Source organism: Ixodes scapularis, unplaced genomic scaffold (genome assembly GCF_016920785.2).
Source record: "Ixodes scapularis isolate PalLabHiFi unplaced genomic scaffold, ASM1692078v2 PGA_scaffold0__279_contigs__length_252992795, whole genome shotgun sequence".
NCBI lineage: Eukaryota > Metazoa > Arthropoda > Arachnida > Ixodida > Ixodidae > Ixodes > Ixodes scapularis.
In genome coordinates this window covers 208,136,448-208,151,720 of record NW_024609835.1, presented here as the reverse complement: position 1 = coordinate 208,151,720, position 15,273 = coordinate 208,136,448, and the positions used below count along the sequence as shown (strand labels likewise).

General features: G+C 45.7%; 1 protein-coding gene across 1 annotated transcript in view; it reads right to left on the bottom strand.

Moving 5' to 3' along the window:
• LOC121047041 overlaps nt 1–14,326 on the bottom strand; it is a 135,414-nt gene extending 121,088 nt beyond the window's left edge. Inside the window, exons 1-2 of the mRNA XM_042293976.1 lie at nt 14,046–14,326; nt 995–1,138 (exon numbers count right to left, since the gene is read on the bottom strand). Coding sequence (XP_042149910.1) covers nt 995–1,138; nt 14,046–14,326 — 425 coding nt within the window. The remainder of the gene's footprint in view (nt 1–994; nt 1,139–14,045) is intronic.
• Nucleotides 14,327–15,273: the final 947 nt, after the last annotated feature.

The following is a 15,273-nucleotide window of genomic DNA, read 5'->3' as shown; positions in this document are numbered from 1 at the left end:
TACAGGGTGTCCCAAAAAAAATTTACAGGTTTTATTTTTTTCACTGAAAAAATAAACTAGGCATCACCGAACGCCCATTCTCCGCCCAAAGAGAGCGCTAGAGGTCACAACCAGATGCCAAAGTTTCAACCCGATCCGCTACCTTATTCAAATGTTATAAGTGATTTTCTGAAAATGTCAATGAGAAAATGGACTCCGATTTCGCCTGTTTTCGGTTTCTGGTGCCATAGAGCCCCATGTATTCCAAAACTCCGTGGGCCGCCATTTTCCCATTAAATTTTCAGAAAATCACTTATAACTTTCAGTAAAGTATCGGATCGCGTTGAAACTTTGGCATCTGGTTGTGACCTCTAGCGCTCCCTTTGGGCGGAGTATGAGCGTGCGGCGATGGCTAGTTAATTTTTGCTGTAAAAGAGATTGTGCAGATTTATTTTTTTTGTGACACCCTGTATGTTGCAAAATAATCGTAAAATATTTTGACCTTGCAAGCACACGTTTGAACGAAAATATAAAACAAACGTATGCTGCTAGTACTGTACCATCTATAGAGTTGTTTTCTAAAGGTTTTATAGTACCTATATAATATATGCATGCCAACAATTTAAATAATGTAATCCGCTGGAAAAAAATACTGCGACAGCGGACAAATTTTATTCGGCGGCACGACAGTTTTCCGCGTGGCGCCAACAACCATTGCTCTGACGCCGTGCACAATGAAAACGCCGTTGGGAGAAATTTGTCACTTGCTCGCCGCCTGAACCATAAGGCCAGATGTCTCGATATAATTCAAACAAACGTTTTCACAACAATCATATTTCCTTCATGAAGTTCAACTTCAACAAGATTTTAATAACTTTGAGTTTTAACTGTTTGGTAATCGAGAATATTTAAACCATACTGAATGAATGTCAATATGTTTAACACCTCAACGAAAAATGCCGAGCGATTCTAGAATTGACAGTGGGGAGCGCAGTACATATTAGAAGATACTTGCCGTATAACCATCTTGGCAACGTAGTATAGCGCCATGCCTCCCCAATCGAGGGTAGAAAGGTAGTGATTCAGCAAATAAGCAGTGTACGTCGCGCAGACAAACATGGCGAAGGTGCCCGTCAGGTCGAAGAGCACTCCCCAATACCTGCACAGAGGAGAATTGTAAACCATCTTCGTCTTGCGACAGAGGTTTTCTATTTAAATATTTATTAAACTTCGAGTGTTTGGTGACATTATAGAAACCTTCAGCGGGCTGCGAGTGACTAGAAAATTGGGGAATAAGTGTGTTTAGAATTGAAGCTCTTCTTTTTCGTTGGCGCGCGTGTATATTTACGAAGGTCGCACAGTGCAGAAGCCTTATCATCCGCGCTTCTTTTTTTTTGTGTGGATTTCTTTTTTAGCAGTGGCTAACTTTATAAAAAGAATATCGTGCGCGGTAGATAGCTATTTTTGTTCTGATGGCGAGTCTGCCTCGGAACCAAAGCCGTTTGGCTCAACTCCTGGACCATCATCTCGCCGTGGCGTGAAGACTGTTTGGACAAACGCAGCAGAAGGTGGCAGCATTGGGATGGCAAACAACCGGGAGCTCCGGGCAGCAGTCGGCAAAGCTTTAGCTTAGTATCTCTTGCAGTCCGAGTGTGGCACTTTTCGTTGTGAATCGGAAATAAGGAAGGCAGCCTGAGCGGGATTTCGAGTCGGTTTCTGGCAGATATAAATTTGAGTGATCTGTAAAAAAATAGACTAGTTACCCGTAGCTGACGCGCTCAGTTTGGAATATGGCAAGACAATATAAAAGCCAGACGTCGTGAAAAAAATATTAGAGCTACGGATCCGAAGAAGGTGAGACTGCCGAAGCTACTGACGAAGCAAGAACCAAAAGCCTACAGAGAAAAAGAGACGCAGATATATAGCGATTAGAAATCGAACAGCAGAAGGTAGCTTTTTGAGCACCAAAAGATGTCAACTTTGAAGTTATTTTTTTCAGCCTTACGCTGTGGGTGGCGAATTCGGGTTATTTGTTTTTTTCACCAATTTAGAGAGCCCATGGCCAAAGATACGGGTTGAAGAGGAGTCGTGACCTCACATGGTTCTGAGTGTGAACTCGGCAGAAGCAGCTGACGTTATAGACGCTTTGCAGCAGCTGTGCATGGGCACCGCCATAACTGACCTTCAGTTTTTGTTTCCCCTTATTACGTTTACTTCCCTTCATTATTACCACAGCAGGCCAGGTTATTGCCATCTTAGATTTTATACTGTCTTTCACCCCAGCATTGGCTTTTGTGGAGGCAGGTCCACATCAATTTCAGTGCCTTGGTATCGAGGTAAAACAAGAGAAGGTCAGCAATGGCGGCTGTATTCTGGCGCGTGTGTAAAGCGCGTATAGTCAAGTTTGGTACAGAACAGGTGGGGTGCTACGCGGAAGTAAAGAGCGCATTATAGAGCCTTTAGATAAAAGAGCGCCATCTGTCGCACGGAAAGAAAACTAGCCTCTTACGCCATCTTTAAGGACACTGTGTCGCTCATGCCAATTTGATCACTACGGGTGGAACCGGCTTCACAATGCCGGGTATCGAAGAACCTTATTGGCCTTCAGGTGTAAAAAAATGTGCCGCGCTGTCGAGAGGAACAATGTCCAAAGTGAAGAACAAGCAAGGAAAACCAACAAGCCCCTTTGCAGTAGTCCCGTATATTCGTTGGGTCATCCAAAATTGCAAATATAGCGAACCGGCAAATACGTTCAAGTTGTGCGTTTGGCACCCAATAAGGCTTATTCCTTATGCCGCAGGATCAATCGGGCAAAAACCGACAAGACAGATATGTGACACCAGGCACAGGACAAAATACGTTCCGTGCCAAGAAGGAGTCGTTTACAGCATACGGATATAGCAGCGCCCCATGTTAACCGTATTTTGTAAACGACTCCTTTTTGGCACGGAACGTATTTTGTCCTATGCCTGGTGTCACATATCTTTCTTGTCGGTTTTTTCCTGATTGATCCTGCGGCATAAGGAATAAGCCTTATTGGGTAAATTAACGACCGTGCTCTTGAACATGTGGACAACCTGAAAAATCATGCGGGACCAGGACACCTCGCTGCCCATTTTCGAACTTGCAAGTGCAAACCAAAGTATGAGCAAGCCTGCATCATAGGGAACCATAAGAACCAGCTTGCAGGGAGGATTTGGCTATAGACAACGAAGAAGAAAGCGATGTGAGCTCCGCCTCGATAACCCTGCAATTTCAAGAAAAGCTCTTCCAGCAGGGCTCCCTCCCGGCTCAATATAAATAGAAGAAAAAAAGCAACACGATTCTGGATAAACAAAAATGGACACGCAAAGGACTATACTTCGTCTCACCCTACGATGGACTAAGGGCAGAAGCTACGAACCGCCAGATCCAATCACGAGCCACTTAGACATTGTGTGGTATTTAGCTTCGAAGCACGTATCGTTGCCCGCGTCTCGGATCACTGGTGGGAATGGGCCGACAGTGGTTCGGATCGAGCAATGAGTGACTCAACAATTTTACATTGCAAAAAACGCCACGGCGTACTGGCTCTTTGCAGTGTCGAAGCTATAAAAATGACGCAGCGTTTTTTGAATTCGGGCATTATTCGTCCAAACCTAATAAATGCTGCGTGTCATAGTTTAGCGTGGAACGTGATTGTACCTGGCGGCCAGTGGCTTTGGCCCTTAGTTCATCGTAGGATGAGACGAAGTATAGCTGAAGAGGAGGACGATTTATAAAAATAGTTTGTAGTTCAGCGATCGGATTTCTTTTCTGTTTCTCCTTCCTTCATTGTTCAGCGGGTTCCACCTGTAATGTATCGTAACTAACTAGCTCGACTCGTCCCCGCAGTAAGTCTGATCACGTTTCAATGTTGCAATACTAATAAAATACGTTCGCGTTTTGTTGTGTAAAATCAGCTGAAATGTGGTTTGGTTGCTCGAAGTAGTTAAGAACCTGCAGTGGTCTTGTTTTCCCGTAATGTGCAGACTAAAAGTCACCCGTGATGAGGGTAGCAACTGCCCGTTTGACGTGGTGAGGTACGTTTGACGCAGAGTTTTGCAAGCGAGGCTGACACTCTACAGATAGAGTTTGTATTTATATTTAGGAAAAGTGTGCGGGTATCGGGTTGGAATACGGTTTTATTCGTTTGGAAGCTTTACTCGTAGAATCGGACGTTATGTCTCCTTGCCTCTGCCTAGCAGTCGAGGCCTCGGGTGGCCCACCGACGTAACTTCGGCTTGAACCCGCACAGAGACAAGACGCTGAAACCAGTATAAGGCTATGCCTGCCGAACACCGGGAGGAATTATTAAAGGGGAAGCGGTCCAAAGATTTGAAGGAGCTGATCAATGCTCTTGCGGAAGCCGATAAACGAACCTCAAGGACGCTTTCAGGATGACTGGCCCGATTCTTCAACGGAGGGCCCTGCCTGCGGAGAACCGTGTTCCGCCCTTTTCAAGACCCTCGGGTTCTCTCCTGTTCGGAGATTGGACAATGACAACTCCCAGGCTCCCCCCCCCCCCCCCCCCCTCCCCTTCGCTCTCGGTGTACGAGGGGAGAAGTTGTGGCGTTGTCACGCGCTATGATAACCGAGGTCGCCGAGCCCGGAAGCGTTACCTTCCGCACTACTTCGTTTATTTTTTCTAGTGGCGGCGAAAACTCTAAAAGGAATATCGTTCCGCCGTAGATAACTTATTATCTTATGAACCGAATTCGTCTTTTCCAACTTTTAGACTATCCACGCCGTGGCCTGGAGACTGTACGGCCAAACCCTTCTATCTCCTAAAATATATCGGGAAAAACAATTTCGGCACATAAACAGCTAACACGTTTTTCAAAGTTGTATCACTACGGTATGTATTAAATTGTGCCGGTGACAAGGCGTAGCTCAGTTGAAATAGAAAGATAGAACATCACCCTTGATATTTTCAGCGGTGAGCACCGACCCAGACACTTAAGAGAATTCCGAACTCATGCCAGAGGGAACTGCTCATGCAAGATAATTCTGCTCGAAGTGCCATCTTCTGGTAGGCACAGAGAACAGACGAGGGCGCCATCTCACATCTCACTCAGTATTTACTGCTACAGGTGCAGTAAATACTGAGATGTGGGGCTCAGTATTTATTGCGGTTAGTGCAGTTAATACTGATGATTCGTGGGGTCATCTCCCACGAATCATGTTCGAGATGGCCCTACGAGCATGATTCGCAGGCCAATGAGTCCTTGAAGATGTCAAAAATAATATATCTGTTGTGTGAATGTTTAGACAGACGAAAGTTAGTCAGCCTCATTGTTCATTTCTATAATGAGAAAGGAGCACGCCGGTGTTGTCGCTTCTGTCGCCTTTTGTTTCATAGAGATCTAGTCTAGGTAATAGAGAGGGGAGCGCATTCAGTTTAATGAGGAGCTTTTCGGATTATTGACGGACGCCTCCATCGGGGATTGGTCGCAAGTGCGCGTGCGCTGCCTTATCGGATGTCTAGAAGGAAAGCAGGCGGAAAGGCGCAGATGCTCGTGGACGACCAACGCGTTCGTCACCTGTAGGTCGTATTGCAAACGCGGCCCTTAAACTATGTGACTCCAATAAAGCAGTTTAAAATTCTCTGTAATACGTGCTCTCTCATTGTTTGCTGCCACCTAGCGGTTGTGGCCGCCTACTCGTTCGGAAGCAATTCTGACGAATTTCCCGGGCCTAGTGTGTTCACGTCATTATTACGTCGGGATTTAGGGCTCTTACAAATTCCTCGTTTTTTTTTTCCGTGGCGCAAAACTTAGGCTCACGTAATCTCAGTGCAGCGGCTAAAATGACCTACGGGTGAAAATTATTTGTTTCCCTCTAAGGTTCCCTAGCAGGGACTTCAGTTATGTCCGCTCTTTCCTATACAGATTTGCATCTTATAATTCCCCTTTAATACGCTTTCCTCTCTATAATACACGTTTGCTAAAAGTTTGACTATTTTACGGTCGGTTTGTGGACGTTTCGAGGTTATTTTGAACAGAGGGCTTGTTTACTATCGAACTATAGGATAGAATTCCCAAAAATGCAGAGTGGCTACTTCAGTAACTATAGATTTCCTAGTTCATTGAGTCTGTAGCATGCACATGGAAATTCAGTGGATGTCGCGAAGCATGCATATTCAAAACGCCAGCCTGTGCAATATACCAACCTTCGTCTGAGCTGTGTGGAAAAACCGTTCAGACAGGCCGTTAATGTGAAAGTATTGACTGTACCATAAAGCGGAGCCGGCGGTGTCCGTAACCCCGAGGAGCGGCAGAGAAATTCCGTCAACGCTGTAGCCACTAAATCACGGCAGAGAAATTCCTTCCGCGGAACAGATTTTAAAATGGCTGCGACGTGTAGTTCCAAGGAACGCCACCCCACAGAGAAGCCCGGTCAGCGCCAATAAGAGCGAGAGGGTGGCGCTCGTGTGGCCGCCCCGGAGGCCCGGAAAGGGGGGGGGGGGGGGGGGGGGGGCGAGGCACTGTATCACGTTTTCTACGCTCTGCTTTTAGCCGTCTCGCGCCCCACACTCCTGCCAACGGTGCGGCCGCGTCTACTCAATGGAGGCGTTGCAGAGAATCCTTCGCAGATGCGGCCAGCTTATCTGCTTTTTTCACTTTCCCTAATGCCCGCATGGCACAGCACCAAGCAAAATCCAGTCTTTTTTAATAAAACATGGAGGCGCGTGAGTTCTGTCTCAATAACATTTCTGACCCAAAAATGTCATTTACGTTGTGAGACAACACAGGGGAAACAAAACGTTATTCTCATTATCCCCATGCAGATCGCGTTACTAAATAGGAAACATACTCGTTGGTCTTGTCATTCACTTAGGACTTTCAGCTACATCATTTTTTTTTCTTTCGTAATTTACCTTATTTTGCCGCGATACAGTCCGCAGGGGCCAATTTAGGCTAAACACAAAATGTTTGGCCTAGATAGTCCGCACACCGTGCATAGTGCTTAGTTGACATGAAAATCTTCTCATACACGCAACACCTTGACATACGTCTGCTTTCCAAGATCACAAAGAGGCTTATATCATACATAAATCATGATTAAAATGCCTTTTCATTAATAAATTTCGTCATTTCTTGTCACAATGAACGATCTTGAAGAACGTAATTACTGTATAGTCCGCGCAGCAAAAAATTATAACTTTTAAACTTGTATAGTCCGGCGACTATAGCCCTAAAATTACGATAGTTAATTTTTTTTTTTCGCCTTGTTTTTATTTAAGTCGCTGTTTTCGCCTGACAAGGCTGCCAAGCCGCGGAGCGAAAGCGTCATTCGGGTTCGGATGCCACACCACTCCTGCCCTAACTTTGGCAGAGCTTCTTTAATTATTTTTTTCAATGCCTTTTTCAATGCCGCTTTTTGTCGCGTGCACGAAGTTTACCTTCGTGATGTTGGACTGCCCCCGTACTCGTCCCTGTGTTATAGCGCTTTGCGGCTTAAGTTTTGCCTCGCATACGCAGCGCCAACCTTCCCCCTTGCGAAGCGCGCTTACACTAGTTAGACGTATGCGGAGCAGACGACGCGGGAGGCTGGTGCTCTTGTCGTGGTGGTCTTGCGTTTCGTAATGTACAAAAGGCAAAAGGGCAGGGAACCAGGTATCGATCGTTGTCTAGCGTTGTATAGTCAAATGCCACTGCATCGCATTAAACAGAAAGGTAAATATTTGTCTCCCGAAAAGATTTATTCCTTTTCCAAGATGTAATTCAAGAAAGATCGCTGGAAGCAGGAATTACCAGATGTGCGGAGGAGAGGGTTAATTATTGTTTCCCTATCTTGTCGCATGCGTCGGTAGTGCAACAACGCTAACCTGCCATGTTAAGAGGGACTTTTCGTTGATCGCGCACTGAAGCATGCAAGAGTTTTGCAATGCTTGGGGCAGCTCGAGCCGTCCCTTTGAAGGCAGACTCAGCTCGCGCCCCAAGTGCCCGAAATGCGCAGCTGGCGTTGAAAGATATGTAGACCCTCGTGACTTTAATAAAAACACGACAACGCCAACGGTTTTTAAAATTGCGGAGTGACTTAAAAGTTGTGGGTACCCTGGCGGCTTGCCAGCCCAGTTGCCCGGCTGCGGGGCACAGGTGGCGAACTTTTCAAGCCTGGCGGCGACGTCAAGGCGGCCACGCGAACATCGTACGCGCCGCCTAGATAAGGCGGATGAGAGGCGGCGCACGGGGAGTCGCTGGCTGGACTCAGGCGCCGCAGGTGCTCCCTGGTTTTCTTTTATTATTCTTAATCTTCTCGTTCATGTCCCATTAAATGTGTTTCTTGTTGTTGAAACCACTGGCTCCGTGTTTTTTCTCCGGGTCGGAGATGCAGCAAGGCCAACCGACCACAAAATATAGTAAGGGAAGAGCAATTTACACACCCCAACACGTGCAAATATTTTCATTTTGTCTTCAGTCGAGTCTGACTTCTAACAACCTTGACAATACCTGTATAATAATTAGAGTAATCTACGAATGGATTTAGTGTACATTGTGAAATGTCTTGCAAACATTTTTCTCTATAACGTGAGGGTCATCATGTTACAATCGATAGGATTTGGCGTAAGCGTTCACCCAGAAATCAGAAGTTTGAGGGGCATGCATGCCAATCTCTTCCGATTTACTTTAAGATAAGTCTTATTTTTGTTTTGTTCATCAACGACAAAAAAAAAACAACATTGAACTAGAACTACACTAGAAGTAAACAGCAGGCAAAACATCGCAGTTACTGGGCCGTTTGAGATTCAGCGGATAACCAATTTGGTTATTCACACATTCAGCTTCATCGTAAGTAAGTCCTGTTCTGCTCATTTGTAACAGTGGCAAGGGGATAGGAGCGATGCCAAGTAATCTTCTCTTTCAGCAGACGAGCCGGTAAAAAAGACTGCATGTTACAGACATGCAATCTTGCACGTGCCTCCTCCATAGTTGAAGAGAATTCGTGAGAGTGCTTATAGACCATCTGCTATATTACCCATTCATCAAGGAGAATGCAGAAATCGGGGTTCCACGCGCCACACGAGCAGGCTTTCCCCGTACAAAGGGTCGAAGTAAATAATCAAATAAAAGCGTTGACGAACGCGCGTGCAAGATACAATTCGTTTCAGGTTTTCACTTTAGAAAATTTACTACTGCTGAGACCAGCACGTGCGGCACGTGAAACGCCGATCCCTGCATTCTCCTTAATGATTTGGTAATATAGCAATAGGTTTATTGGCAACGAGATGTAGTCTCAATAATTTCAGCGTTTGAAAGCGGAGCTTTCAACCACTGCAGTTGTACTGTAGTCCAAACTGGTGGTGAAACAACATTGCGCAAAGCAGATATTACGAGCTGCACATTGAACATATACAAATAGCTGATACAACCTTCTTTATTGTGTTTTAATATCAGATTCAGGAACTGCATGTGCTCCTAGCTCTCATCCTACTCTATATGAATTTTCCGGATCGATGTAGTGTCGCGGACGATATAAAAAATCAGGCGTTCGCGTAACTCTCGGGCACTGCTCAACGTTACCAAGAACAATGAAATCCCGTGCACTGAAATTTTACATCATCACAATGAGATCAAGCGGCAAGACTGATTGCTGGCTAACGAGTGCTGCGTCAGTCATCGGCTGGTACACGTGTCCAGTCCACGCGTGGAAGAAGATTGTACCTCTAGATTGGGTCGAATTGCTAAGTTGGCGATAACCGGTAATGATGACGTTTCACGAGGGAAGAGTGGCCCGTTCCCAGACCTTGATTATTCGAGATGATGTTGAGCTGCCCTATAACAGTAGCTGTTAAAGTTTTGCCGCGACTCCATGCTTGACCAGTCGACGCTGAGTCACAGTGAACTAGAGTGGACTGAGTGAGGGGAGCTACAGGCCAGGGTTGGGCAGTATCGCGATAGTATTTCAGAAATACATTTCGTATCTGTATTTCTGTATCGCGATACATTTTTTTCTCCAGTATCTGTATTCCTGTAACGAAATACATTTTAGATGTTTCTTTGTATCGCGATACAATCAAGATTAAATGTATTTCGTTACATTTCTCGAGAAATACCCCCCCCCCCCCCACCCCCCTCAAGACAAAAAAAAATTCCGAACGGTTTCTTTTTTTTTTACTTCTGAGGGCGCGAAAGTCAAGGAGATACTGGGGCATTGTGACTATGTTCCTTCCGATTCTCCAAACTATTTTTCTATGCGTGCTCTTCTCTCTTCTGAGAAGTGTTGCGTAGTGGGGGACTCGAACCAGGTGGCGTGCCAGAAGTGGAGTCAGAGCATCTTTTGCCACAGGTTTTTAGGTAGGGATTTCTTGAGTCATTGTTTGCTGGCATACAACGCCCGCTGGTAACCGTCTCTCTTGCCTCAGCGTACGCAGTACACCCAGCCGGCAAAGCTGAGTCACAGTCCGTTGCAGCACGAGCCTGGCGGTTGTCAACTTAAAATAGTAGGATGACTCACGCACTGAAGCTCAACACTTATACGAATGCATCTGCGGCTGCGCCGTAATATTGCACGGCTCAAGGGTACGTCATAAGTCGACGTGAACATGACCCACTGCTCTGGTGATCCGAAACCCAGAAAGGAGACCCGACGTGGCCTCGCTGTTCCGACCAAGACTTCGTACACCTGCGACTCGTCTCAAGCGCGCTGTTTCTCGGAGAGCTCGCACCTGTACCGGCAATACCAGGTCCCAATCCACGAGGTCCCTGTTTGGATGATGCTAGGCGAAACTGGAGGACTGGTCGGTGGCGGAGGGTCGGCAGGAGGACCTTCACAATGGGGATGCCACAGTATGGTTTTTTCAACCGTAACAGAAGACAAGACGTGTGTTCCAGAATGCTTCAGGTGGTCCACTATTCTCAAAAATATCAAATGGCACTTCCTGCACGGTCTTCAACGAGGTAACTTGCAACGAAAGTATGATTTGTCCTTTCATATACAGTAGCGTGGTAAAGTTTCATGTTCAAGGCCACACCTACAGATAAAGAATACCAGTTCATTACACCGTGACGTCATGTGTTCAATGTTGGCAGGGGCGTGGTGACGTTTTGATGGGGTTTAGGGTGACATAAAATTTATTTAGAGGTCGAAGCCTTTACGCATCTCTCGTCAGACAGACAGGATTTAAAGGAAGAGACCGCGGTCAGTCCTTGATGGAACGTTATTTTGAGCCCATTGAAGGCTTCTCGTCGTCCGAAACCACTACCTTCAAGGCAAAGTGCCAAGCCTACGGGAAAGTAATTTCGGGATCAAAAACTTCCACTTCAAACTACAAGCTTCATCTCAGTTGGCATCTCAAGCACATTTGAAAAATGTATTGCAGTATCAGTATTTCTGTATTTGTATTTCTGCCTCAACAAAATGTATTCCTGTATTTGTATTTCCAAATACGTTTTACCTCTATTTATAATGTATTTCCGATACGTATCGCGATACAATTTTACAGATATATTTCAGTATCAGTATTTTGGCTACTATTTTAATGTATCCCAGTATTTGTATTTCCGAATACGTTTTTGAGTATTTCTGCCCAACCCTGATACAGGCCCAGCTCATTCTTTCACCATGCTAAATGGACCTGAGACTGGGGTAGAGAGAAAAAATTAAAATGTACAAGAGACAGAAAATAGGCAGGACGACGTCTCAAACTCAGCTAACTCGTTTATGTAGTCCATGCCCTTATCTCAATCTCAAGGTGGAGATGACTTTGAGATTAAAACTGTATAAGGAGGTGAACTAAATAAACGAGTTGGCTAAGTTTGAGACGTCGTCCTGTTTAGGTTTTGTCTCTTCTACGTTTTGATGTTTCCTCTCTACCCCAGTCTCAGGTTATTTCAACATGGGTAATATTCACCAGCTCGCATGCACCCTTAGATATTTTCTATGATCGTGCTTTCAGTTGAAGCTCAGAATGTCGAAAGTTATCGTGGTGGCGCTGCGATCAAAGTGCCTTGGTCTACCCGAATTTTCGTCGTGACGTCATTGTCTTCTTTAGCCATCGTGACGTCACGTCGCGTCGAGGACGACGCCGTTCCGCGACATAAAATCGCTGTTGTAACGAGGTTGTAACTTCTCGCCGCGTGGAGGACGACGTCGACGTGGTCGTCGACGTTGGCATCGATGTCGACGCCCAGCATAACGTCAAAACTTGCTATGACGTCACTTTAATGTCGTCCTGACGGCGCCGAAGACACTAACGCGATGTCACAATGACGTCACGACGAAGCCTTGACGTCGCATAACGTCGTCGCCTTAGCCAACATCAGCTTCGACACGCCATCACAACAAACTCTTGATGTCGTGTAACGTCATCCTCATGAACGATGGCTTCGACGTCATCGTGACGTCAAGTTCCGTTATGTCGACAACGACGTCGGCGACCTGACGCCAAGTGTTTTTATCACGCCTCGTCGACGACAAGACCGTCGTCCTCTGGACGTCGCGTGATGTCGTCGTCGTCAACGTCAACGTTGACATTGACGGCGTTGTCAACGTGATATGACGTCAAAAGGCAGTCTTGATGCCGTGTTGCGCGCGTTGCTAACGCCGACGACGACATTGACGGCAAGGCCTCGTCGCGATGTCGCATGGCGTTGTGACGACACGTCAGGTAGCGGTGATGTCATGTACGTACCCGACGCCTGACGTCGAGGTTGTATTGAAAATATAGCCGGGGCCTCTCTTGTTTTTATGACTTTGACCTTTGTGCCGGTGGAGCGCAACGTTGGTACGCAAAGTTTTCCTTCACAAAACAAAACGGCTGATAAAATACATTTTGTTTTAAAAATTATCTGCTCGTTTGGGCAAGAGCTTATATTATAGCGCTCATTTACTACCGGTTTATGCGAATACAAGCCACTTCGCTTGTAGCGCCCTCCAATAATTCGCTCCACTTGTGGAGCGTCAGAAGTAGCACTCCAGTGGTCCCACCTCTTCGTTCTTGTTTTCTCTAGCTGAGTTAATGCCGATTTCGCAAAATTAATTCAGCCCTATTGCGGCCTAAGTCAAAAACAAACGTTACTGAATCACGTGGCTCAGCAGGTTGAGTGTTTAGTTTTCGGGCGTCTGATAATCGGTGTGCTTAATAAATGACGACAAACGGTTTATATATAATATTTCACCGACTACTACTACTATCGGTTGTTTTTGTCTGTTGAAAGTTGAAAGATATGTTGTCCCGTCCCCTGTCTTTACGTATAAAACTCTTTCTAAATCTACTACGGTTTTGACAGCATTTTTTCCCGACCAAGTGACGAGTAACGACAAAAATCGAACACCCGCCGAAATGCTGCCCGTTGACATGGCATAGCCTCAATAATAACAAAGCTTTCGTCCCATAGGAATGGAAGTCTTCGGAGACACGCACTCGCTTGATCTTTTCCATATCGTCCGTAGATCTATAATTTTATGCGGTTGTGCCGTGGTGAAAAACAAAATTACTTTAAGACATACATGAAAACTTAAATAAATAAAATGCATTGGTTCGTAGGAGTCATTACGACACAACTGGTTAATGCCGCTAACTGTTTCTTCGTAGAGAAAAAAAAAAGAGGCGTTCCTACTGCACCGGCCAAAACGTAATCGGTGTTGAATGATCCGCTGATACGACCCGCATTGGATGGGCGAATCACGTGTTTCAGAATGAGAATTATAAGGTGAAAGAAAGATACTAATATTATTAAAAAAAACATTTTTTTTTTATTGCCAACGTCTGTTTTTATGAGCACTGACGTCCATTGACCATTCTATTTTCGAGGATTCCAAGCATCTATACTCCGTTTCACACCAAGTCCGAGAGCAGCCAACGAGGATTCGATGGAGCAAATCAATCAGCTAAAGATGTCAACATGGCGCTGGTCGTCCTTGTGTGTTTGCTACCACCTGCTAATGCAATCGCTCGCTGCGCATGCGCAGAGACCCTTCGTTTTAGGTCGATGCTCATTTCGGAAGATTTATTGGCTACCCCAGATTGTGTTGTCGCCTGCACTCTGACTGACTTGGCGTCAAACGGAGTCTAGTCGAGCGTTGAATTTCTTAACACTCACTCTTCGAAGGTGTTCTCCAGTTCAGTGCAAGAGATCATCTTGTTGGTGGTGACCACCATGGTGAATACGATGACGCCCGTGACGCCCGAACTTTCAATGGAGTCCAGAAAGTAGTAAGTGAAGTAGGTGGCACAGATCAATACCACAATGGCCGAGTCGCTGCCGAATGGGATCAGCTTTACGGCTGTCATGGTGACGAAGCCGAAGCAGCAGCCCAGAATTACCGCCAGCATCTGGTTGTGGAGCGGGAACACCAGCAGGTCGTGGTACACTGGTGCCATGAGGGAGAGAAGACGACACCCAGTGATTTCTGGGAGCTTTTGGTAGCGCGAACACACCAAGTTCACTTTTCTTTTTACGTATAGTTAAAAAGAGACTGGTTTGGAGTGAGTCCTTGCCAACAAAAGTACTCAGCTTGAATGTCAATCTCTCCATTCTTAAAGATGAGCACTAAACGCCGGTGATCGCTTGATTCTACTAACGTCGTGAAGCCTATCTTTCTCGAAGTACAAGACAGGTTGAAGTGAAGACTATTCCCATCTCACCGACTCTCTGCCTAAGAGAGTGGAGCTAAAAGTTGCTTTGGCCACCATCTGCTCCAATCTCTCAAACAGACATAACTCTCTTAATAACCATACACTCAACTGGAGCACTCAAAAAATATCTTAAAAACAAATTGAACAGCCTACCTGGGACAAGTATGTCTCAAAACAATTTTTTCACGAAAAAAAAATACAGCAATCTTTATTGCGCGGCACTGGCTTTGGTTTGCGGCTATTTCATCCGTTTTAAATCGCGCGCCACAAAGTGGGTAATATACGTCAAAAAGTGGCTGCTATACGTCACGGACTGACTGCTGTACGTCGCGGAGCGACGTCCTATAGTAAGTCTCCTCATTGGCTAAAGATTGGTTGACAGCTTAGATCTTGGTTGTTAAACCGTTGTGATATGTTTAACTTCCTTTCGAGCAGCATATTTTTTACGTTTAAAGAATAACCGATGTAATGAGACTTAATATTTTTTTTTTTACAAAGGGTTTACAAGACGGGCACTTCCGTTTGGCTTCATACCATAAGAAACAAAAGCTTCGCCATTCTTTCATGGCCGCCGAAGTCTCTGCTCCTGCCTGTCTCGCCTACCTCGACTAATCGTTTCGCCAAAGGGGATCAGTGTTTCGTGCTGACCCAGGTGCTTGACTGAGACTTCCTGAAGTGAAGTAGTGTGTGTT